This window comes from Trichogramma pretiosum, unplaced genomic scaffold (assembly GCF_000599845.2).
Source record: "Trichogramma pretiosum strain Unisexual culture from Peru unplaced genomic scaffold, Tpre_2.0 scaffold14, whole genome shotgun sequence".
Classification (NCBI taxonomy): Eukaryota; Metazoa; Arthropoda; class Insecta; order Hymenoptera; family Trichogrammatidae; genus Trichogramma; species Trichogramma pretiosum.
The window spans coordinates 1,600,525-1,626,172 of NW_019641706.1; the positions used below are offsets into that span (position 1 = coordinate 1,600,525).

Below are 25,648 nucleotides of genomic sequence, written 5' to 3' on the forward strand. Positions count from 1 at the left end.
ACCGCACAGCGCCTGCTATATCATATATATATCATTCGGAGTGGCAACTGCGCAGTTACGATTTTTGTTATTCCTTTATGTTTACGCTGCATATAGATCCGAACGCTGCGTACAGCACTCAAAGTTTGCGTATGTCGGTACTTTAATACGCGCAATGTATGCGTAGTCGATCGCGGATACACATTTGCACAATTGCTACATTATATATTTCGCAAAGCTTACTATACTCGCTGCACAACACGAAACGGATATCTCGAGAGTGGGTTTTTTTGTTCTTTATAGATCGCTCGCTTCGTCCGATAACGCGTGAAAAAAAAACAGACGACGACGACGACGACGACCGTCGTCGCGGGTAAACACGATAATTACGTCAGCCTCGTAATGGCACACATCGCAGGGAAAAAACAACGAAACGCGCGATGTACATCAACGGACGATCCGTCTTCTTTTTTTTTGTCGCATGCCAATTTGAAATCGCGTGTTTATAAAGTAGTAGATGTTACATTCGGCACGTACGTACGTTCGATGCGCCTTTTAGCAAGAAATCGATGACAAATCTCTCGCGGCTTAATTATACATTCATAATATGCATCTTGTGTGTGGTGTACCTATTGCCGCCTGTGCATACGACGACGCGTATCGATAATAAATATATATTGCAAACTGCGCGAGGCGAGTGAAAGTCCACAACACCGTGCTGAGCTGAGAGCCAGCTGGGCTTGTTATGTCTGCAGCTCGGTTCGGAGTCGTTATATGTTCCGTGCAGCGTATCGACCATCTACTGCAAGAGCGTAACCCTTTCACATCTGCTGCACACACTGAATATCAAAACGCGTAACGAATTCGCGTCGTTCGAGAGTTCGCGAATATTTTTATTATTTGTATTTTATCGTTTCGCATCGAAAAATAAAATAAATAAACTCTTCTGCGCCGAAAATCATCGATGCGCGATACCTTTCAAAACAATAATATTTACATCGCGCAATACGCACTCCGATATCCGAATCCGCTGCAGCAGTGAGATGTTGTCGAGTGCGTCGCTTTTTATATATATGTGATTGATGCGCGGCAGCGTGGCATTGTAATGCAGCGATAAATCGACGAAAAACGATACTTTGTGTTTTCGAAATTGCAATGTGTTTGTACACAATAACGGGCACAGCGGATAAAGAATATCGAATTCGCAGCTCTATACCATGTACTCCGATATTACAAAGAAGCGAGAATTTCGAGCGCTGCGAAAAGTATTAAAGCATAGTAATAATAATAATAATAACGAGAGATTAAACTGTAGGATGAAGATCGCGAAGACATTCGATACATCACTCGAGTGCGTATACACAATTGTGCCTCATAGCTCGCCGAGTGTAGCTAACGAGCTGATAATCGTATTTTTGTGTTTAAGCGCATTATATTACATTATATAGCACGCGTGATCCAGTAGAGGCATTCGGAGATGCGATAAGGTTCTGAAAAGACAATGTATACAATATCATGAACGACACAGTGGATTGTTTGCAAAAAATAATTTCTTTATTCGTTTTTAATTCGTTCTTTTTCATCACGGAGAATTTGTAAGCACGAAACAATGTGCACATGTATAATTACAAAGTATATAAAAAAACAATACGAATTGTACAGACGACGTCACAGCAAATACTCAACATATGTATTATTATCACAGAAAAACAACTCCGTGCTCTTTTGCACTCGGTACTGCTGCGGCTCTCTCGCTGTGTGTATTTGTGTAATGTATATAGCTCTATCTCAGTCCTTCTTTCTTTCTCTCTCTCTTTCGCGATTAGAGTCAATGAACGTTTGACCGAGATCGTTTAAGTGCATGCGGCTCGCACACAGAAAACTTAGCGCGAGCGACGCGAAGCGAGCGATGGATCTCTGCGACGTGGCAACTATAATATAACTTGAGCTATGATACAAAATTAGACTTTCGAATGTGCGTGTACAACATTTTTGATTATATGGGTACGGCGAAAAATTTCAACACTCATGCATACGCGGACTTTTATTTCGCGGAGAGACAAGAGAGAAGGAAAGAATGGACGCATTGGAAGTTGAAGTAAAAAATACGAAGTATAAAAAATGAATTATACGCGGATGACCCCGGGAAATTTGTATCCGTCTTTATATACCGGGTATTTCGGATATATTATGGACTGGAAACTACGTCACGTATAAAAGGTACGACTCGCGGCTGCCGCAAGGAAGACTAGTCCGCGAAGAGCAGCTGCGCGACTCTTAATGGAAGTGAGTCACACACGCGTATACGTATAACTTCTTTTCCCTCAAAACAAGGTTGGCTCGTTCGGTTTTTTTCTTCGCCATTTTTTTTCTGTCTCTCGTTGTGTTATGTACGAGCGGCGGTGTGTGAAACCAGGCGATCTGGTGAATGTATGCCGCACCGCTGTTGCATCGAGAGTTCGCGTACATACAGCGCGTATAGGTAGTAGTATACCAGGCTTCATGAGAACCCACTTTACTTCGCTCGACGGCTTGTAGTATATAGGTATAGGCCTCGATACACACGTCTACGTGTACTATACAAGTGGGTCGTCTTTGTCTCTCTTTCTCTCTCTCCTCCTCGGATTTTATAGAAAAGCGTGACTGACTGCGACTGCCGCTGCTGTGTCTGCTGCTGCTGCTGCTACTGCGGCGAGGCCGGCTCTCTGAGCTGGATAGAGAAGAGGCCAAGATGCGAGAACTTATGAGAATAACTGAAAAACAAGGATAAACAACATTTTTTATTTTTAAACGCAATAAATTCGTAAGTTTATGGATGATTTTTCAGGATGTGATATTTTTCAAGGCTCTGTCATTGAAATCTCAAACGAGAGAGAATACCTACGACTGCCTGAATTTCGTTCCCAGGCGTATAATACCTTTGTTGGCCAATATTTACACGCGATACATCCTCTCCTTTAGCTCCGGTCGAATGGATGGATGGATGGATGGCGACGCTTTCGGGATTCGGCAGGTAATGCACACACAGGGCAGCAGCAGCAGCTGTCAGTCTGGGAACGTCTCGAAAAAAAGGCCAATCGGTAATAACTTATCGAGCTCTCGTGCAGATTGAAGTTTTCGACTGGTGTGTGGGTGACAACGGCACTTATATGCTCCAAGCTGTAGGGAGGAAGATAAATAATTTTTTAGCTCTGAAAAGAGCAGTTTGTATTTTATGTTTTGTTCGTTCCTTTGTCCTGAAAAGGACAGATTGTTTGTTTCCATGTTTTGCAAACGCAATAGTTCAGTTACTTCATCTTTAATCATTTTGTGGGCCCTTGTGGGGTCCCGGGAAAGGGAGGGGAAAATTTTTGACTTGTTTGATTTTGAAAAAGGGTTTTTGACTATGGAAGGAGTTGACCAGTTTGAGGAGGGTTGCTGGGACAAGGGGGACTATTGTAACAAAAGTTTTTTACAATTTGTTCGGTGCTGACTATAAGGTTGAAATTATACAACGAAGATTAGATTGCAATTCGTAATATAAGCCTAAAAATATTTTACAACGTTGCCTCTAATGCCAATTGGAATAGTTGAGTGTTTTGTTTTTTACAATTAGTTTGTATAAAAGAGTAGAGGAAGTATCATTAGAAACAAATAACAAAGTAGTGAACACAGTTCATTAATCGCAGAGTTATACGATAAAAATACAAATAATAAAGCATATTTTTTTCGAGTAATTGAGTTTTGTAGCCGAATTTCGCGTCTTAGAATTTTTTTGATTTTTGGTATGAGAAAGACTGTTCGAGTAGAGTTTTGGAGTACATAATTAACTTTTCGCGCATTTGAAAATGTTTTCCTTAATAAATATTTAAATTTTTTTCGAGTATCCATTTTCAACAAATGAAGAGTTTTTTCAGTAACTGATAAAACGTATTTCTTTTTTTGCTTACTCCTTAAAAATTAAAGCCTTAAACGTAGGTACTATTCTGATTTCAGTGAGCTTCGACTTAGGTTTATTCGTCTTTTAAGAAACATCATTCGTTTTTTGCGCGTGGAGAGAGCTTCTCGGTGTTACATCGCAGCGAAGGACTCGCTTCTCTCCCAATATCCAGTTTTTAATTTTTTTATTATATGCTTTGAAGAGCTTCAGACGAATTTTGCACGTTTCGCTCTTCGAGACTATTGCACGCCAGCGTCGATGCCGGAAGACACCATCACATCATCTTTTTTTCTTCTTTTCTTCCTTTAAGATTCTTATAAGACACAACAGTCCCAAGCCTTTTTTCCGTTTATCGATCATTACGTGTAACCTTTCTACAAATCTGAACTTTCATGCTTTTAACTTCGATGGCACATACATACATAATATCGCGTACGCACATAAAAGTCTCTCGTATCCACACGTTATATAAACAAAAATCATCTCGCTTCACGCATACATATACAATAAATATAATGACACCATTTTGGTACGTACACGCCCTTTTTTACACACATACACACACATCGCGAAAAAGAGCTCGCTCCTTTTTTTTTAATACGTTAGGTTTTTTTGTTCGAACTTTTATTTCTCGTAAAAAGAAAGATAAAAGTGTCGTGGATTTTTTTTCTCGATTCGAGTTTTTATATATAATCTTGCTTTTTTTCTCGCAGACACTCGCCATTTTTTCGTAGTTTATTGTATACAGGCATACATAGAAAAGGCGGATCGGTTGCAGAGCCCACCCCCGTAATCCACGGACGAAAACTTCCGTGGTTAATTACGCGGATTTCTCCCGAACTGGCTTTTTTATATATGTGCGCCATCGCCGGGAGTTTATTCGTCGTTTAAATACTTCAATTTTCAAATATTTTTTATTTCTTTGTCATATTCATATTTAATCAACGCGCCGATTACGCCTCTCGCATTCGCACACACAAGCATACGTAAATACACAAAAATCATCGCATTTTTATAAACTAAATATATACCCAGAACGATATGCATTCATACTTATAAGAAGGTATTGTGGATTTAGTTATCACAGATCACATACTCGCTCGCAAACAGTATATAGAATTGACGAAATCTACAAAAATTTTAAACCATCATCATTACATCACATTCGCGCCCCATTGTAATTGACGTTACAATGCTTTTCGCAACAAAAAAAATTATTGCCTCACGCTTTGCTTTCTTGTCACCCGTTTTTCTCATTGAACCGATCATTGGATTCGCCCAATCGGTTCAATATGCGCAATTATAAAGCCATATCCAGTTTTGTGTCTTCATAAAATTTCTTCTTTACGAATCTCTCCGTCATATTTGGACAAAAAACTTAATACATAATATTTTGCGCAATAATACGTAGAAATTCTAGGCGTTATTTAATCATCCTTATTATTTAAACACTTGTTACTCTCTGCTGATTTTTATTTCTGTAGTAGAGTTAGTGTACTTATAATGTATTTGCTGAATTTTTCATCGATTTTCATGCAAGAATTGAAATTTGAGGTTTTTAAAGCTTTTTTTCGCACGTCGATGTTGATGATCTGATTTTACATACATATGAATTTTATGTACATCGATGAAAAGTTAACGATCTTGATTTTTTTCTCTGTTTTACAGCAAATTGTTCTTCAGTTGTATATCCATTTATTGGATTACTTTTTATTTTCGGCTCGCTTCGGTGTCGGGGACGGTTCGTTATTTATTCAATTCTTAATTTTTATAGCCATCTTTTTCATTACCGAATCCACAGCATAATCTTCAGGATTTAATTTTTTTCACGTTCAATATCCTTCGATTCATTAATACAGTAAACACTCTCTGTTTCCACTCGTCGGAGGCGCCTGATAAAACGCCTCAGCTCGCCTTGGTTATTTCAGATTCGTCCTCGGGATTATCCACAAACTTTGGATCAATCTTGGAAGGGAATCTTGAAAAATTTATCACAATCGTGGACCATTTTAACGATTCGACTAAAAATCATTCTTGTGCTTTGAACTTTGCGGATGCCGATCTCGGAGCAAAAAAAATTTGCTTTGCCATGACTACTTTCCCAATCGATAGTTTTTTTTTTTATATAATCTATGTGTTTATGTACAAATTCGGTAAGATTCGCGTTACCTCGTTCGTTCTCTTGATAAAGTAGTTGATGAATAAATTGTCACCGACACGTTTTTACATTCTATAATTATAGGGTTTACATCTCGTTCTCCGAGAGCCGAAAGTGTATATATAATATAATTATATTTCAGAAAACGGAAATCACAGTGAGTCGTGTAATGGTTCGTCGTTCCAAAAAATTCTCGTAGCTTAACCATTTATATAGTTGATAACGCCGTTTATAATATAATATAATATAATATATATATTTATATTTTTTATATCCTCATAGTCTAGTTCGTCTTTTCTTTCGCATTTTTAATCGGAAAGAATCAGTTGTCCGGACCGTCGTTTATCATCGTTTTTATGTTTTCTTCAATGAGAGACGCTTTGTTTGCAAGTTTTGAGATACTTCACTTTTTCCGCCTCGCTTCGACGACGCGAAGGCAAGAAAAAACGTACAACGAAAAACATAAAGAAAAACAAAAACTGTTTCTTCCGTATTCGCTTAAAAATGATTTTACATATGTATACAGGGTGCGACAAAAGTATGGAAACCCCTAGAAATATCGCAGAATATTCGTTAAAAAAAAATCAAAGACCCTATTGCCGACTTATTTTTCGACGAGGAATCCGATGGTGACCTTGAATTTGACCTTGAACATAACCTCAAAGCTGCAGCGACTCAAAAATCAATTTTTCAAATGTAACCCCCATTTTTTATTGCAGATTTGAAAAGAGCGGAAAATTTCACGTCAAAATGTATGTTTGGTTTTTTTTTTTAAAGACCATTTTAAGGGTTCTACAGGCTCAAATAAAACCCCGATTTAACCTAAAATTAAGCTCGGAAGAACTTCGTTTTCTAACTGTAGCGCCCCCAAAAATGGTCTTTAAAAAAAAAACAAAACATACATTTTAACGTGAAATTTTCCGCTCTTTTCAAATCTGCAATAAAAAATGGGGGTTACATTTGAAAAATTGATTTTTGAGTCGCTGCAGCTTTGAGGTTGTGTTCAAGGTCAAATTCAAGGTCACCATCGGATTCCTCGTCGAAAAATACGTCGGATATAGGGTCTTTGATTTATTTTTAACGAATATTCTGCGATATTTCCAGGGGTTTCCATACTTTTGTCGCACCCTGTATATATAGTGTATATAATAAATATAATAACGTTCTCGCGGTATCGAATAAACATTTTCGCATTTCACACAATCACACATATTTCCGCACGCTCTTATACACTTTTCTCTCTATAGTCACGTTTTGTTTTATTTTTTTTCTTTTTTGTTAAAATGTAAAAACAAATGAAAAATGCATCGATTCGTGGAGATGTGTACATTATACAAACATGAACCAAGTCGAGGTGGGGTAAAGTTTTTTTTATACAATAAGCTAAAATCAAAGATTCGATTTTCGCGCATTTCGGAATCGCAAACAATACAGATTTTAAAATGTTAAATTCGCACGGGGATGAGTAATGTCGATCGAGTTCTATTAAAATATTTTTTTTTACGTTTTGATTGTAGCAATTGAATTGCTATGCCTAACCATCATCCCTGTGCGATTTTACAAAAAATTTTACACATAAAATAATTGGCAATTCGCGGTCGATAAAAACTAATTTCGTTTCGGTTTTTTCGTTCGTGCAGAATTTGTGTTTCGGGGGTCGAATTTAATTATCTTCATTCGCATCTCCATACATACTAAGTATTAATTACGATTGAACATTCAATTTTACTTTTTTTCCATCATTTTGTCGAATCATGACCATTCATTGTTTTCTAAAATGTAATCAGTTCGTTTCAACCACCATAATTAACTATAGTGCTAAGTATGGCTTGCGGTTGGGTTCATTTATGTATCGAAATTATTATCATTACGCGCGACTTTCCTTTGTTATGCACATTTATATTTTATGTTCAGTAGTTTTTTTAATTTTTTCTCTTGAACCCGTGTAGTAATATATTGTAATTGTGACGATTGAGACATCGCACCATAATGCGCCGGATACATCCGTGATGTTCGATCGATGTATTCGCCTTTTTTTGTCATATAATATTATTATATAAAACGATCTCTTTCGTAAAACGGATCGTTTCATTTTTTCAAGTTTTCCATTTCGTTTGTCAGGCTGCTTTACAATACATTTAACATTATACATTTAATTTTATATTTGCGATTCCGTCGCCTCCTGGTTCTTTTGCATCTTATCGAGTCACGAATGCGCAAGGCGTTAGAATATTGACCAAATGTCATGTCTATCAATATCTATTATCATTAGTTAGTTGCCATATCAGATACTAACACTATGAGACACTTTTGTTCTTTTTTTTTTTTTTTAATTTAAAGTTTGAATTTGATTTGTTTTTTTTCGTTTCCTTGCGCCTTCGCGACCGTATAAGAAAACAAACAGACCACTTAAAAATTCGAATTTGAGCACTTGGCTCGATCTCGCTTACGATAAAACTCTAAGGCAAAAGGAGGAAGAAGTTATGATACACATGTACTTTTATTTACAATAGCATAATATTTTTCAATCAGCTCATCGTCAGGGCGTTCATTTCTCTTTTTTTTTTTCATCGTATATCATATTTGTGCCCTTTATTTTCACTCTCATCGTGTCATTTAAATCTGTGTATATAGAAAAAGCTCGAGTTTTTGTTAAAAAATGCAAAAACTTTCGCTTATTTATCATATTTACAAGTATCATTAGTTATTAGGGCTTATTTATCAACATATTGGAAGCCGCCCTGACGCCGAGCTGATCTTCTTCATTCATTGTCCATTCACTTTCTTATTTATATTTTTCTTCCTCCTTTGTTCGTGTATCTGTATGTATTTAGTGTATGCAATGTTTCTTTTCATGAACTGATAAAAAAATCGAATTCTGATTTTATTGTACAGTAAAAAAATTTGAATGTCAAACTTTTTTGTTAATGAAGGTGCTTGTGTGATTGTGTATTTTATGATTCTGTTTAAAAAGTATTTCGGTTAAAATAAAATTCATTGCTTAACAAGCAACGTTTTTTTTTACCAATCGTACTTTGTGCCTTGAGATTTGACATTGTTAAGTTGAACAATTTTCAACTGCTTCAAAACTATTAAAATCTTTACGATGAGCTTCAAATTATTTAAATTTTTTTTTCTTTGCAGATAAGAGAATTAAACACAGAAAGAATTTTTAGAATTTAAATTTTATTTTATTATAAAAATAAATAAAATTTCTTTTCAATTGAAGAATTTTCAATCAACCGATAATTCAATAACGAACCTTATGCGGCTGTGAAGCATGTTTGTTTTGTACGTTTGAGTATCACATGTAATATTACTGTATTTTCAGAGTCGTTACAAAAATCAAAATTAAATGTTTAATTTCATTACAGTTTTATAGATCATTTTGAAAGGATAACTACTAACTTTTGGCTTTTTAAAACATATTTGATCAAGATACAAAAAAATCTTTCTTGTACTCTGATAAAATATGTATAATGTGTACTGTGGCGCAACAAAATAATTTTGAAATGCGGCTATTTATCACCGTTGCAAATTTTAAATCGCTTTAAAACTACAAACAAGCAATTACCGTAGGTCGTATTACATACATCTTCTTTAATAACGCGATGGAATTTTGGTATTATGTAAAAGTGTCGCATTATCGCATATTCACAATGAATGTGTAAAAATACTATGAGCCAATTTGGTATTAGTTACGATTAAAAATTTTTTTCGAACTTTTTCAGGGGATTATTGATCGACGTTAATTATAACTAACTGAAATGCAGTACTATAAGTAATGAACGTGTGAGAAATTACGTTTAAAGTAACAACACTCCGGCAAAAAAACGTTAATATTTTTACAAATAGGCCCGATTTGTACATATATTTTTTTATATATGTAAAGCGACAGTAAATATACCCAAAAAATTTTTGCTTTTGATTCATTGGTGTAAAGGCTATACAAGAGAGGGTTTATGAAATCACAGTAAACTTTTTTCTCTTCAAATTTTAAAGGCTCATCTACGTATCATACATAAAAACATAAAACGAAGAAAATTTTTAAAAGAATCTGTCAATTCGAATAAAAGGTAAAACTTGAACATGTTTGTTGTTATTATTATTATTTTTTTTTAGAGTAAACCTGGTAAAAACGCGAGCAGTTTTTTGCACGTATGCGTGGTTATTGGTGTTCGTTTTACGAGAATAAAAATTGAAAATTTAATCGCGTACGAGAACTCATTTAAATGCCATCGAGTGTAGAAATGTTATTCTAACACATACGAGCAGTAGATAAAATTATGAAAAAAAAACCGTAAGTTTGCATGTATTCACATTCAAAGTCCATTCACACTGTTTATTAGCTTTACTAGTTCGATTTTTCGAAAAGTTTAACGAAACGTCAAGTTTTAGAAAATTTCCTTCTCCCGTTCGGATAAATATTAAGAAAAAAAAGAAAAGAAAATGTACACTATTATACAGATCTAATATGAATATATACAGAGAATTTTGAAAAAAAAAGAAAAAAAATGAAATGACTAGCTTCAAAGAAAACTGAAATATTATTGATGAAGCTCGGCACGAATTTAAATCTTTTATCTTCAGTCTCTCTCCCAATCGTTTTTCATACCTCACTTATTAGATGTACGGCTACATCCTCTATTACAAATATACACTTTATACATTTCAAAATATAAAATACATTCATAAACTCATTCATGAACAACGGCTTATGAATTATATCAATTTCAATTACTAGAACAAGGGGATTGTTTTATACGCGATATACTTACTTATCCAATAATAAAATTTGATTTTGATGAAGAAAAGATAGAAAAAATTAATTGGATTTGCTAGCCATCGTCTTGAGTTACGACAGATTTTTGGCTTTGATGCGTTTACTTTTAAATCTCGCGTAAATCAAGTAATTTATTAATTTTTTTAGATAGATAAACTATCTCAATCTTCATTTTGTTATTGCGGTGTATCTATATACAAGTTAAGTATCTTTTGAATTATTACTTATACTTATTTACATAATTGAATAATTGAATTATAACTTTAATGAGTAGGTAAAAAAAAATAAAGCTTTGATCAGATTAACCTTGAATGTTTGAAAAGATTTTTTTCTTAAGCAGATTGGTTCAATAATTGATTAGATCTTTAGTTATTCACATTCAAAATAATTTGTAACCTATTTTAAAAAAGAGAGTACAAATGATAGCCTAACTGTTTAAAATCCAGTCAACCATTGTTTGTCCAATCTAAAAAGTTATTTTTACTTTTACTCTAATTTAAGCATTTATAGCAATAAATTATAATTAATTTAACTTTTTTGAAATGACAATGAAACAAAAATCTACTTGATTCATCAATTTCAACTTATTAGTATTTTTTTAGCCTTCCTCATTTAATGAGTTGGAAAAGGAATTTAAAATCAGTGGTCCTGATAGTAATAATTTTAAAAAATTCTAAGAATTTAGACACATGTAGAAGCAACAATAAAGCTACAATAAATTCTCAATTACTTAGAAAAGTTGTAATTATTGAAGTGATCAAATGAATATGCAAGAGTTTTGAATGACTTGTTATTACAAATTTTAACCAGAAAAGCAATGCAAGGAAATAAATCCTAATCTTAAATAGAGTTTCAAGATTTTTTTAGATCTTAACTAATATAGATGAACGGTTTTTCTCAAATCATTTTCAATTTTAATAACGGTCTTTCATGTTTTTTTGTGTCTTATCTCTCCCTTTAATTCTAGAGTTACATTATCACTGGTTTACTCAAATAACAAATCTCAAAACATTTTTAACTTGCAATTTTTCCCTTACTAATAGTTTTTTATTTACAATAAAAAAAACCATCACATTTTTGTTGTACCTAATCGATCTATCATGGATTATTTAGATCGAAAGGCAATATAGCATTATATATACTCATATAGTAAATATTAATAATAATTATTGATCACGTCGCAAGAAGTTCGTTATTTCATATAAATTGACAATAAACCGTTAACGTCAATGCGACGTTTACCGAGTCGTTTTTTAATAATTCAAATGAAAAAATAATTAATTTTTTTCTAATTTTCCAATTTTTTTTTAAAAAAATATACGTAACATTTTTCTAATAAATGAAGTCCTATCATCACAAATTTTTCCGGATTGAAATAGCTTGATGATAATTTGATTGTAGAAAAATAAATCAATTTAAAGCTCATTTTTTTTGGAATTAATAACCTTGAAGCAGTAAATGACTATTCTTTCATCCATATTAAATGGAATGCAATGTATAATGATTAGCGCGTGTTTGTGTGAGTAAGTTGTGTGGTTGTAATGAGTGTTCATGTTTCCTTAAGTTACATACTATAACCTAAAATATATGTTTACATTTTTACACGACTTTTAATCAGAAAAGAGTAACGCTTAGGTTATTTTTCATCGAGACACAGCTGCGATGCAGCAGTGAACTAAAAAAGGGCTTTGTCTTTTCACAGCTTTCATACTTAGTATGTATAAAAACCATTGGTTTCATTCTAGTTCATAATATGCCTTATACCGTAAAACGATAAAGGTTGTATTTGCAAACCTTAGATGACAAACAGCGCCCGAGGATGGATTTCTCTTCTTCTTTCTTCTTTTCCAGCACTCCATTGTTTCTCTTCATTGAATCTTCATTATCATCAAGTATACTCAAAACAAAATTAACTTTAAACTTAAAAACTGCGCATAGTTAATCACTCAGTGTTAACAGGCAAAATTATTTCACCTAACGCACCATATTTGATGGTAGAACTGTGCATTGTCTTTCATTTTTGTATAATACAAATATCACACACATTTTGCAAATAATACAATCAGTCAAAGTAAAAATGCGCAACACTGTAACTTCTAATGATGCAGCAGCTATCTCGCAGAGCAGCTACTTGAGTATCGGTGGTGTCTTTGTATTCTGGATAATAACGCCGGCGTACACTATAAATCTACTTTATCACTTTAATTTTTCACTTCTACACTCTCTTATCCAACTTACACAACTAATGGATGCTTGTTAGGCAATGTCATCGATACTAAAGAGTATCAAGCATTGATCTTCAAAACGTGTTTGAGGAAATCAGTATTAGACAGTCCAGAGACATTACACATTTCAGAGTCCAGTTGTTTTTTGCAACTTAATGCAACCCAACGTTGAGGTGGTAATGGTAAATTCTCGGTTGATGGAGAATTAGCAAATTTAGCCCCAGCAAAATAGCTGTTAATTAGACTTGGAGTTGGACTCGAAATCGGAGATGAAGATGCGCTATATCTAAATCAGAATGAAATAAAACCCAGAAAATTAACTAACCATCCCCGCGAAATATATTTTTTAAAAGTTTTAGCTTTAATGGTGACTTCAACTTACATTCCAGAGTCGTCCAGCGTTGAATTTTTCACAGGGGTGATAAACTTTTCAGGAGTACCAAACTTGGCAGGGGTACTGAATTTAGTAGGTGTACTAAATTTAGTGGGTGAATCCATCTCGTCTGAGCTGCTACAGCTGCTACAACGGCTGCTGTGCGGCGAGTTAGGTAAGCTGGACAGATCCTTGCTCTTCTTCGAGGAGAAGAACGTCGCAGTCTTAACGAATTGTTTAGGACTGCGCTGATATTTTCTTCCGCTCTTGTCCTGCGCAATACTTTTGCGGGCCAGATTATTCTTTGGCGTTGAATTAGTCATTGTGACGGATGATGCGTGAAATTAAAATTTGACGATTCCGAAACTATTTTTCTTCGAGCTCTCGTTTCTCGAAACTTGATTTTTTTCGATGAGCCAAAACTTAGTTGACCACCTTAACAAGCGTTGGAGGAGTTGCCTGTAACAGCAAAAAAATTTTCCAAATTTTTAAAAGTTGTTAAAAATATATACATCTTAGAAATTTCAATTCATGCTTGTCATGATGCATTACATGCGTTTGTGGTTTGGGGGCGGGCTTTAATTACTCTGCGGTAAGAGACAAAGAAAACGATCATTAATCCAACAATTCAGTCCCATTCAAATGGGATTAGGAATGCCTCATTCACACGTGCGACCAATCATCAATCATCGACCCGACAGATGCTACGGATTCATAAGGCTATCGGCGCATAATAAAAATTAGAAAGTAAGCTCTATCGTATAGATAGCTCTAGACTTTAAATACCGAGCATAAATCTCAGTCGTACAGAGCAAAAATCTCTGAGTACACGTAAACTTTCCAAAAACACCCGTACAACGACGTAACTATTTTGCGCTGATTGAGAAACGCGGAGTTTACTGATACATACGCGAATTGCGATAAATATCGAGTCCGCGCCGTTCGCCCGACGAATCTGAAAGAAGTCGGACTTTCTATTTTCCAATCTAGACGTGGCTGGAACATTAAGTATATGGTAGCGTTAAATAAATGTCGTTGTCGTCGCTCACTCGCTCGCAACGAAGATATAATTATTGATTTTCGACGCGGGACGGACGACCGCGAAGTGCAAAAAAAAAAAAAAACATTCGTTACAAGATTTTCATATATTAACGGTTACAAAGACCCAAGTGTCCGGTTGATAATTGCAAGTGGTCATTGTCGACGAGAGACCAGTAGTTTAACATATGCGCTCTATGCGGCGAACGGGGGCCCCCTATATATTTGATTTTTGCGACGAAACGAGAAAGTCAGTAACAAAAGGACAAGAGCTCCGTGTAGATGGGACTGTACGCCGCTTGCACACACGCATATGTCGTGTGCTTGTGTATGTGTGCGTTCTCGACGACTCCATTTTACGCCCTTGCACGTTACCGTCTCTTTTTCTCATCGAGTAGAAATGTATAGAGAGTATTTAGGGGACGTTGGTCTTGGTTGTGCAAGTACACTCGCACACACAATATAACGCACAATAATATAATGCACGAGAGAAGTAGCGTTCTCGATCAGTTCGTATATAACCCGCAGCATAAAGCTCCCCTCCCCCGACACATACATTGATACATTCGCACTCACACACACACACACACGTATCCGCGACGACAACGACGCTCGTTTCACTGTACTGCGCAATAATACGGCGAAAAAGGTCGACTCCGTTTTGGCCGAGGCAAGCTCGAGGTTGATCTTGAACAAAAGTCGCACAAAAAAGATTTTTTTTTCGCGTGTATATTGCGTGCTCGCGCGCGTTATTACTAAACACGGCTTTGCTAAACGCGTCCAATGACATATATCGAAATTCGAACGAACTCGAGCTTGTAGACATCGCGCAATATATATAATATGGTATACAGAGTTGAGAAACAGATGCATGTATACACACCGCAGAGAGTTAGGACTACTCAGAAAAAAATGAATCTGGGTTCTCGCTATACCCGTAACGTTAGCTTTTGAAAGGAAACAAAGAAGATTGGAGTAATTGGAGCGCGATCGGAAAAGCTCAGATTTTTATAACCCACGTGAATGGATTTAATCAATGACGCATACGACGCGTACGAAAATTGTATTAAAAACGAGTATCATTATCATGGGTACAACAAAAAAAAGCTCACCTTTATTCGATAACTGCTAACTGTTGCGCTTCCAATATTGGTTCTGCCTGATCCTCATGTATTGATTTTGTGGCAGACTTTGGTGGAGCATTGAGTCGATTTCAGCGATATTCCACGCGTAAGCCAGTTTTTTAGCTTTTTATGCTCCGAGCAGGCAGGAAATCGCACGCACGCACACCGACGCGCTAGATGAGAGAGCTGTAGACGCTATGTGTGTATTAGTGGCTATATACTCGACGCACACAACGATGTATTTGCACGGCAAGATGGCTGCGCGATGTTTCGCTTTGCGTGTTATATGTATATAAACGTTGGATTGTATATACGATGCTGCAGCAGACGCACACAATCGCACTCGCACACACGTATAATGTTCTTGAGCACACAGAGCACGTAGACGTCGATGATATTGTTATATTGTCCAAAAAAAGCTCTGCGTTTATACGTGCGTCGAGGATGTGTGAGTGGGTGTGTGTATGTCCTATGTAGTGTATGTGTGGGTGTGTATGTGTGATGATAAAGCAAGCGCCTGGATTGTTTTGCGTGCCTGTCTCTGTGGATGCGTCTTCTTCTTTGATTGTTTTCGATCTATATAAATGCACACGCCACGAAAGAAAAAAAAAATTCGACGATGAAGTTTTTTCTTTCTCACTCTCTCTAAAAATCCACAGAAATTAATTTTTTTTTTTTCGCTCTTCACGTACACACACTTTTTTTTCTGTTCATACGACGATATCTCGTGTATGAATGCAGAGCACAACGATGAAACGTTCCCTTCTTTCCGATTACAACTCGACAACGAGATATGCTATCAAACCAGCCGGATATTAGAACCAAATCTCAGTTTCACACGTGTGTCTTCAATATGATATGAACACACCGCACGTACTGCACTTCTCACATATACAAATGTGATCGATTAACAACTTTTTCCTTCGTTCGATCTTATTTTCTCGACACAATATCTCTCGTCTCGTCGTCTCGCCTCGCTTCCTCTCCTCGCGTTCGTTCGTTTCGTTCTGTGCTTCTGCACGACTACGTGTAAACTGAGCGAGCCTACGTCAAACGGAGGCTATTTGTATGGAGGAGGTCGCTGCAGCTCGGGACGAGGTGGGAGTGGGGGGGGGGGCTTAGACCAATGAGAGAGTGGGAGGTGGATAAAGAAAAAACGCTACATGCGTTTTGCGACGGTCAGAGTTTATCCAGTGGGCCGTGACTAGGTGAAAGGTATGGTTACACTATTTTATCTTTATCAAGCAATTTTCATTATGATGAGCCTGTCGAGAAGATAAAATGATCTTCTTGACCACGTGGTGTGTGGTAAGTACAATCTTTTTTGAAACGTATGTTTATGCAAGTAACGTATTAAAATTAATTTTCGCGCGCTGTGCCACAAAGATGTGATGATTAATTTTTTTTTACATACAAATATTTGAAATTTCCGGAAAGTTTAAAATTTTCGGAACACGTGCTTGTCGTTGTTTTTTTTTTCACGAAATAAAACAAATTTGCTTTTATTACAACATAATGTATATTTTACACCTTGTTATATTACATATAACGATTTTCACTATTTACATTATATAGAGGCTTTGAATAAAAAACACATTCAAACATATTCAATATTAACGACGTTCTCACTATTTTTTAGTAAATATTAAATACTCAATTTTTATAAAACAATCAGTTCATGAGAGAACGAGTTCCGTGAGTTTTATTTATATTTTATTTTCATTTTTAAGTTCACTCTTCTTCCAAAAATAAATTAGGATAGAATCTGAGTGCTTCAATTGAGTCATCTCTACATGCTTTACCATATTTTTCAGTCATAAATAAACGTTCACAGGCCAGAACCACTGAAATTCCTTCAGATTGAGCCAGTTCAGTGGCAGTAATTGAACCTCTGTCTTTAATCTAATAATGAGGAAATAAATAAATCAATTATTTATAAACAAAAATTAAAAGATAAATTTTTTGAACTCACCAGTTGTGAGACAGCATCAGCAACCTCAACATCATTATGAGATACAGACTGTATAACCATAACTCCACTATCAAAAGTTCTTAACATAATTGGTAGATTTAAATCTGATAGTTGTTTACATGCATGAAGCAAATCTTCTGGAGATAATAGTTCCAGCCCTCTAGCTCTGTTAACTCTGCAATACACGTCAGTTAAAGCCATCATGCCTCCCACCTCCTAAAAAATGATTGTTTTAATAAGTAAGTAACTAACTGGCTGCATTACACTAAATGTCCGTATCAAAAGAAATAAGTGACAGTGCTCAATAAAAGTAAGTCATATAGTTTATTATTTACTGGAAGTATGCTATTAGAAATGTTGTTAAACTACCTACTTTTATCGGCTCTTCAAGAATTTCAGCAAGCTGCCTGCCTAATTGTTTGAAATATTCATTGCTGCTTTTGTATGCATCTCTTGTCACTGGATCGTCAATTCCCAGGCTCATTAAATACGATTTAAATCTTACAGTTTCATCTTCAGTGATGTCACCTTGTCGTTCCTGTAATTTTCTGCATTATGAGCCTGTGCGATATGAGTCTTAAAATCCAAAAGATTTATGAATTATTTTGTTTAAAAAAATCACCCTTATTTTTGCAGATATCGTTCTCGATATATTGACCATATCTTTAGCCATTCCCATGAGTTTTCTCAAGTCTTGAAAGGCAACATTTATACTTTCATCAGTTGCACGTTGCTGTTCTTTTAGATTCCGTTCTATACCTATTATTCCTGTCCTGGGTTTTATGGGTGGAGGATTCCGAGGCATATTAGAATTTGAACCCTGTTTTTAATAATTTCTATGATTATGAAACTGAATTTTTACTAAAATAAAATGCTCAGTAATATAAATCATCACCTGCACACTAGAAGGAGAAACTCCTATACTTAAAGGAATTATTTCCCATAGTCTATTATGTATAACTTCGCTTAAATTTTCCACAAAAGCTGGGCTCAGCCCATTTTTGAACGATAATTTAATGTAACTGTGAGGACTATTGTCAATAGGTCCAGGCTGTTTATCTGAAAATTTTCAGAATGATATAGTGAGAATCATAGGAGACTCCATTCATCTATTTATAAATTTTATGAAATTCATACCACGTGGGGGTTCCGTCAAATGCAGCTTGACTTTTGGACTTCGAGTGAAAAACAACGGGCCTGGATATTCTTCTTCGAAATAAATGATTAAACTTAACGACAACGAGAAACAAACATTCGACGTTCTATAGATAAGACGATGAGTGGTTATCGTCAACTCACCGCCTTCGAAATTCGTCTGCAAAAAGAAAAAATCTATCTCACTAAACATTCGATGTTTTTTTTAAAGGAAATAGTAAGAAAAGTTTGTTGACAAATAGACACTCGCATAGGTTAGGTGTTATTTTAAACTTTTTCAACTAACCCGGACTTCTCCATCGTAAAGCCTGATATTGTTGTCACGACGTAGAGTTTTTTCGTTAGGCATGCACTGGCCATTCGTGTACTCGAATCGGTTCATTTTTATTTATATTAAATTATAAAATCACAAACAGAGCAGACGAGGATTTTCACTTCATGGTCACGAGTACATCATTCCATTTACTTTCGTAAGTAATCATAATCACAGCACATTATATCGAGCTGATAATTCTTTACCGTTCAAGGCACTGACACATAAATTAAGAAGTAATATACACAATGACAATATACTATTAATGTACGCACGGCTGACGGCACTTTGCGGCAGACGTGGTACACATGAACATGTTAGTCTACAATCGAACTAGTCTCCGGTCTTATGACATGAGTCATACTCATGTGAACGCCTGTCGCGGCTAGGCTTCATAGCGTCCGCATGCGCATTGCACGCGATGACTGCCGCGCTGTTTTATCGACTCGACACAGTTGACTTTCTCAATGTAACCAACTTATATGAGCGCGGGAAATTTCAAATCTACTTTGTAACGCACACGTTATAACTCGTGTATAACGATATCGTTGTTCACGATCAACTTCGATTTGTAATCATCATAGTCCAGGCCCCAGCTTCGCAATGGTCAAAAAAATTTTTTTAGTCGAATTTTTGTCATATTCCCATGTAAAATTTCCCGCTGAATCTGAATTTGCATGTTACCAGGCCCAAAAAAGTGCCCAAAATTGTTTAAACAAATTTTTTTAAACAAATGGTCAAAATTCATGTTTTTTGACCTGGCAATATATTTTTTAAGTCAATTGGACCATTTTAAAGAGAAAAGGTTTCTTGACATTTTTTTCTAAAGTTAACAGTTTTCGAGTTATTCAACATTTTATGTTGCAAAAAACTCGAAAATGGCCAAATTTGACATTAAAAAAATTTGTGAAAAATGTAAAATTTTGATGTTGCCATAGTGTTTTCTGACACTTCAAACATCCCTTTATAAAGCCCCAAAGCGTTTTAGACGATAAGATTGTTGAAAACCTGTTTGTTATAAACTTTTAATCAGCGAGTTTGACGGTATGGCCAGATGTACGCATTGCCAGTCGGCGCTCCCGCAACTCGCTCTTGTCGCGCGCGATGTACAATTCACACTACTAATCTTTGACAACTGGTAAGTGTTTTGTAATTCTTAGTTAGCAATAAACTTATTATTTATTTAAATAGTACGTATAATAAGCTGAAAGTTTTTATACTTTCCTGCATAGATTTATGATTTGCGCCACGAAAAATGCATGGATACGACGCGCTCGACGACGACACTACGATGCCTAGTTTTCTTGATGAACTAGTTTTCAACAATCTTATCGTCTAAAACGCTTCGGGGCTTTATAAAGGGATGTTTGAAGTGTCAGAAAATGTGTGACTTCCAGTTCTATCGCTTTCTATTCCTATACGTGATCAATCGAGGGAAAACAAATGAATTCAATTAGAAATCTGATCGATTTAATAACTAATACCATACGGAAATCACATCTATCTCTACGATTTGGATCAATCATAAAAATGTGTCTCGTATATCTGTTAATCAAATCTTGAGTGATCGGTGCAGCTTGAACTTCCCAAAAATCTAGTTTCTGCTCCGCGTGGCCACTGACAGCGCGGTGCAATATGGGAAAACATGTGGCAGGCGCTACACGCGGAGCATCTCATAATGAGCGCGTAATCTCGGACGCTTCTTTGCGCGCTTATCTTTTTCGCCTCGACGACGAGCGAGACTCGTCTTTGTGCGCGTGAAAGAGAGAGAGAGAGAGAGAGAGAGAGAGAGAGCTCAGCAGCTGCGCACGGAGAGCAACGCCGAGTCCTTACCACAATTTCGCCACCGATTACGCGCCTACCTCGCGAGCTGCCGCTAATAATTCCAATTATAAAATAAATGTTCGTTGTCGTGCGATTTTACATTTTAGATTGTAGATTTTAGATTTAAGTCTAATTTTCAATCGCGGAACCTCACATCGATCTCGATCTTCCGCTATTGGTCTTTAATATAACGTTCTGGTTTTGTCTTGTTTTTACCTTTTTTTGTTATTTGTATCTACCTAAGTAATTGTTGTGTATGTTATACTTACAAGCGCGCTATGTGTGTGTGTGTGTGTGCCGTATGGGGAACGCGTCGGAGCGTCAGCGTCGTCAGACCCAGCTCTAAAATGAGCATCCCCTCCCTTGCGCGCTGCTCCGAACCCACTTGGTTCTCTGCGCTTGCCTGAGACGCACGCATGTAGACGTGTACACTGTTCAACCTAACCTTCCTTATATAATAAATATATATTCTAATTCTAACCACTCTGTGTACTCATTTACAATAGTAATATCCATGTAAAATCTCTGTAATAATCTCGAATCAGTTCACAACCTCTACGAGATGAACTATAATAAACTATGAATCAATCAATCAATTCACCGCATCCGCGATAGGCCGAAATGCGACGTCCCTTGTCATCCGCGTATGTATCTCGCGTTATCCGCGGCTCAAATACACGATAGAATGATGATGTAAGCATTCTATTACAGCAGGCCCTCCGTATTCACGGTAGTTAGGTTCCTAAGAAACACCGCGAATACTGAAACCGCGAATAATTGAAAATCCGGTTGCCTTCTTCTAGTAAATTTAAGACTTAGAGTTTTTCAGCCAAATTCATAACTTTTTTAATTCTTTTTCTAGGAGATTTTTTTTGGGATTTTGGGAGCCATTGTTTAAAAAATGTAAACAACAAATACAAAAGTTAACCAAAAAGTTGTGTTTGACATCAGGTAAACACCGCGAATATCGAATTTTGTTTCTGCGGATACGGAGTGAAGGTATGAACAGAAAATTCCGCGAATATAGAATTCGGGTATACGGAATCCGCGAATACGGAGGGACTGCTGTATATTAAATGTGTAAATAAATATACCAAGAAAAAATATTTACATTGATTTATTATTGTCTGATAATATACGAAATACGTGGATCTTACACATGACCAACGTTGAGTTTGAATAAATCGGTCGAATAAAGTTTTTCGTTCATAGTCAAAAGTTTCTTACATCGTGTGTAAAAAGCGCTTCAATTACTAAAAGACCAAGAAAAGTAATTAAGGATCGTACGAACTTACCTGTAAGTGATGTACGATCCAAATTACACGAAAGCTTCGCTCGAAGAGATTATACTATACTTGCAGCTTCTCAAGCTGCTCGCCAGAGTCACAACGCTTTCTTTTGAGAGAAAAAGAAACTCCGTAGGGGTGGCGCGCCTCGCGCCGGTCCACCGAATGCTCATACTTTTTAGAGTATTAAGTGTGACAGAAAAAATTGTTTAACTTTCATTGGGTTCGGGATTTAACTGTTACAAGGGTGGGAGTATAATCTCTTCGAGCGAAGCTTTCGTGTAATTTGGATCGCACATCACTTACAGGTAAGTTAGTACGATCCTTAATTATACTTCACGCTTCGCTCTTTCGAGATTATACTATACTTGTAGATATTTAGAGTAAGTTACAAAAATTTTTTATTAGTGTACAAAATAAAATGAAGTCAAATAAAGTTAAATGTTGAAACATTTATTATGTATTACGCATCAAGCATTAAGTACTCTTACTCTTGTCCATTATATTAAACATAAATATATTTTCACCATTATTAACTATAGGTCTCTTATAATATCTTGCAAAAACTTGAGATCTCTTAGATCCCAAGTATCCTTGATTATTTCTATGCTGACTCCTTTATCGAGCGCCGCTGAAGTCGACACATGTCTGGTTGAGTGTGCGGTGAAAATATTAGTGTTTATACCTGCCTTGGCCAGTGTGCATTTCACCCATCTAGCCAGCGTCTGAGGACCTACTGATACTGTAGGCTTCTTCAAGGATATAAATAGATATTTCTCCTCATTTCTTATGCTCTCAGTTCTATTTATATATTCTTTTAAACAACTATATACACAGAGCTTTGGTCTTGTCTCAAACTTTGGTAAGATTAGTCGCGGCTGACTTACCCCTGGCCTTGATGTCTTGATTACATCTAAAATAACTATTATTATGTTGTCTTCATAGATATGCGTATTTTCTATCCTGATCTTTGAAATGGTCTGCATTCTTTGTGCAGTCGCTGAAGCTATTAAAATGACAGTCTTATGAGCTAATTGTTCTATGGATAGATCCTTATCATCCTCTAATTGTTCAAAGTACTTAAACACAGTTTCCACATCCCAGGTGTGATTGTATTTAGGTACTGGGGGCCTACTCTTGAAGCATGCTTGACTAATTTATCATTACCCACTTCATTAGTTGATATTAGCGATATGGCACTCCTGTCAGAGTTTATTGAGCTGTAAGAGAGACCCTCTTTGAATCTTTTTGTCAAAAATGATATTACGTTGACTGCTGCTGGGTTGTATGGATCTATATTATTTGTGTCACAATATGATATCCATTTCTGCAGAGATGATTTATAATGTTTTATTGTGCTCTTGCTCAAAGATGCTAGAACGATGTCAAGAGAGTCCTGCTGTAAGTCTCTATCGCTGAAAGCTCTCCTGATACCACTGCTGCCATCATGTACATTGTCTCGTATCTTGGATGATGCTGGGTCCTGCACATAGACAACAGTAAATTTTTATTTGGTGAAAAAATAAGTTTCTCACTACAAATCATTCTACTCAGCAGTGGAAACCATGGTTGGTTTTTCCAAAGCGGTACAAAAACAATTCCACGGGCTTTTTCCATACGAATTTTTTCTAAAGTACTTGAAATCAGGGCAAATGGTGGAAAAGCATAAAAGAAAAAGTCCGTCCAGGCAATTTAAAACGCATTAACTTGAAAAGCTCCGTTATCTGGGAAACGTGAAACATATTTTGCACATTTTTTATTAGAAAAAGTGGCAAATAAATCAATATCTGGTGTTCCAAACTTTTTAGTAATATTCGAATATGCTCTGCTAGAAATTTCCCATTCTGCATCCACATTAGTTATTCTGGATAGCATATCCGCTTCTGTGTTTTGTTTTGAAGGTATATATGATGCAGTAAACCAATTGCCACGCTGCTCAGCATGCGTCCATATAAGTCTTGCCAAGTCATTGAACTTCCTATATTTTACACCACCCATCCTGTTGATGTAGGAGATCGCTGTCGAGTTATCGATTCTTAGTAGTATGCGTGCATTACATAAATTTTCTGTAAATTTTTTTATGGCATAATGAACTGCTAATAGTTCCTTATAATTGATATGTTCAGCTGCTTGTGACGTGTTCCATACACCAAATATCTTTTCTTCACCATTAGTAGCTCCCCAGCCTGAACCTGATGCATCTGTGTATATTACCTTAGATATTTCTTTAAACTTAAACTCTTTTTTAGCTGATTCCAGATTGTCAATCCACCACTGCATATCAGATTTGATTTCTTCACACATTGTTATATTGCCCTTATACGAGCCATTTGAACGTTTGAGCGCCTGTATTTTCTTCCTTTCAAAAATTTTAATGTAGAGCCATCCATACTGTACTGCTATACAAGCAGCCACTAATTTTCCAACCATTTTGGCGAATGATAGGATGTCTGTTCTTTGTAGAGAAAGATTCTGATGCAGTATAGAAAGAATATTTTCTTTTTTATTATTAGACAGCTCTAAAGTTCCACTATTAGAATTTATTATCACTCCAAGATATTTACATATAGTGTTAGGCCTTTTATCTGTCTTTTTATTATTTATCAGGAAACCTAGACTTTTAAGTAATTCCTTTGTGTCCCGGGCATTCTCTGCACACTCTTCGTATGTATCTCCAATACATAAGATATCGTCTAAGTATATCACTGACAAATTTCCTGCAGTTCTAAGTTTCTGCACGACTGGTTTTAATATTTTTGTAAAAACATAAGGACTTGTTGACAGGCCAAAGGGCAAGCAGACAAACTTATATAACTTCTTGTTGAAATAAAATTTTAAATATCTTTGATCTGCTCTTCGAACTGGCACTGTCAGATACGCATCTGTCATGTCTATCGAGAACATGTAAGCACCAGGCCCTATTAACTTGACTGCTGTCTTCATGTCTTCCAGTTTAAAATATTTAGTCTTAATAAGTTTATTTAGCTTTTTAAGATTTAATTTAAACCTGGAAGAGCCATCAGGTTTTGGGACAGTGAAAAAACTTGACAGAAACTGCTTTTTTTCTTTTTCGGATTCCACCACTGCACCCTTTTGAATTAAATCTTGAATCGCGTTTTTTATTTTTTGTTTTTCATTTTCATTTTTTGGTGTTCTATCTTCAAAATATTTTTGCTTGGGTTTTATTTTGAAAGGGATTTTATATCCTTTTATACAGTCCAAGATAAACTTATTATTAGTTATTTTACACCACTGACTATGAACTTTTTCTAATCTACCACCGACTTTGATTACCTACGTCTTTATTTAAAGCTGCTACCCTCTGGGTGTCCTTCCTCGGCCCTGATTGTGGTATCCTCGAGACTTGAACGGGGAGTTTTATTTTTTGAAGTATAGCCTTGGTCGGCCCCGTTCGTTTGTATATGGGTCAAAATAATACTTTTTTACAAAACCGTGCGCACGTATATCACCGATCTTGACGCGCTTTTGGTATGTTATA

At 35.9% G+C, this 25,648-nt stretch overlaps 3 protein-coding genes across 6 annotated transcripts; all 3 read right to left on the reverse strand.

The window, feature by feature from the left end:
* Positions 1–1,511: 1,511 nt before the first annotated feature.
* Positions 1,512–16,620, reverse strand: LOC106657112. Of its 4 annotated transcripts, none has more exons than XR_002763655.1 (5): positions 15,588–16,620; positions 13,447–13,896; positions 12,634–13,350; positions 2,898–3,138; positions 1,512–2,732 (listed from the first exon to the last, which is right to left on the reverse strand). XR_002763655.1 is itself a non-coding variant. In XM_014378423.2 (4 exons), exons 2-3 carry the CDS (start codon positions 13,758–13,760, stop codon positions 13,125–13,127), a joined length of 540 nt encoding a protein of 179 aa, XP_014233909.1. In that variant the 5' UTR covers positions 13,761–13,896; positions 15,588–16,620; the 3' UTR covers positions 1,512–3,138; positions 12,634–13,124. The 4 variants fall into 4 exon arrangements, 1 of the variants encoding a protein (XP_014233909.1); XR_002763653.1 differs by having other exon boundaries at positions 2,864–3,138; XR_002763654.1 differs by having other exon boundaries at positions 2,860–3,138.
* A 523-nt stretch (positions 16,621–17,143) lies between these two features.
* LOC106656980 (vacuolar protein-sorting-associated protein 36) lies at positions 17,144–19,108 on the reverse strand. Its single transcript, XM_014378207.2, has 7 exons — positions 19,013–19,108; positions 18,709–18,886; positions 18,467–18,630; positions 18,194–18,391; positions 17,945–18,109; positions 17,572–17,787; positions 17,144–17,501 (listed from the first exon to the last, which is right to left on the reverse strand). The coding sequence occupies exons 1-7, from the start codon at positions 19,106–19,108 to the stop codon at positions 17,331–17,333; spliced, it is 1,188 nt and encodes a 395-aa protein (XP_014233693.1). The 3' UTR covers positions 17,144–17,330.
* Positions 19,109–22,685: 3,577 nt separating this feature from the next.
* Positions 22,686–25,092, reverse strand: LOC111694521. Its single transcript, XM_023463010.1, has 4 exons — positions 23,857–25,092; positions 23,285–23,632; positions 23,037–23,228; positions 22,686–22,901 (listed from the first exon to the last, which is right to left on the reverse strand). The coding sequence occupies exons 1-4, from the start codon at positions 25,090–25,092 to the stop codon at positions 22,686–22,688; spliced, it is 1,992 nt and encodes a 663-aa protein (XP_023318778.1).
* Between the last annotated feature and the right edge of the window lie 556 nt (positions 25,093–25,648).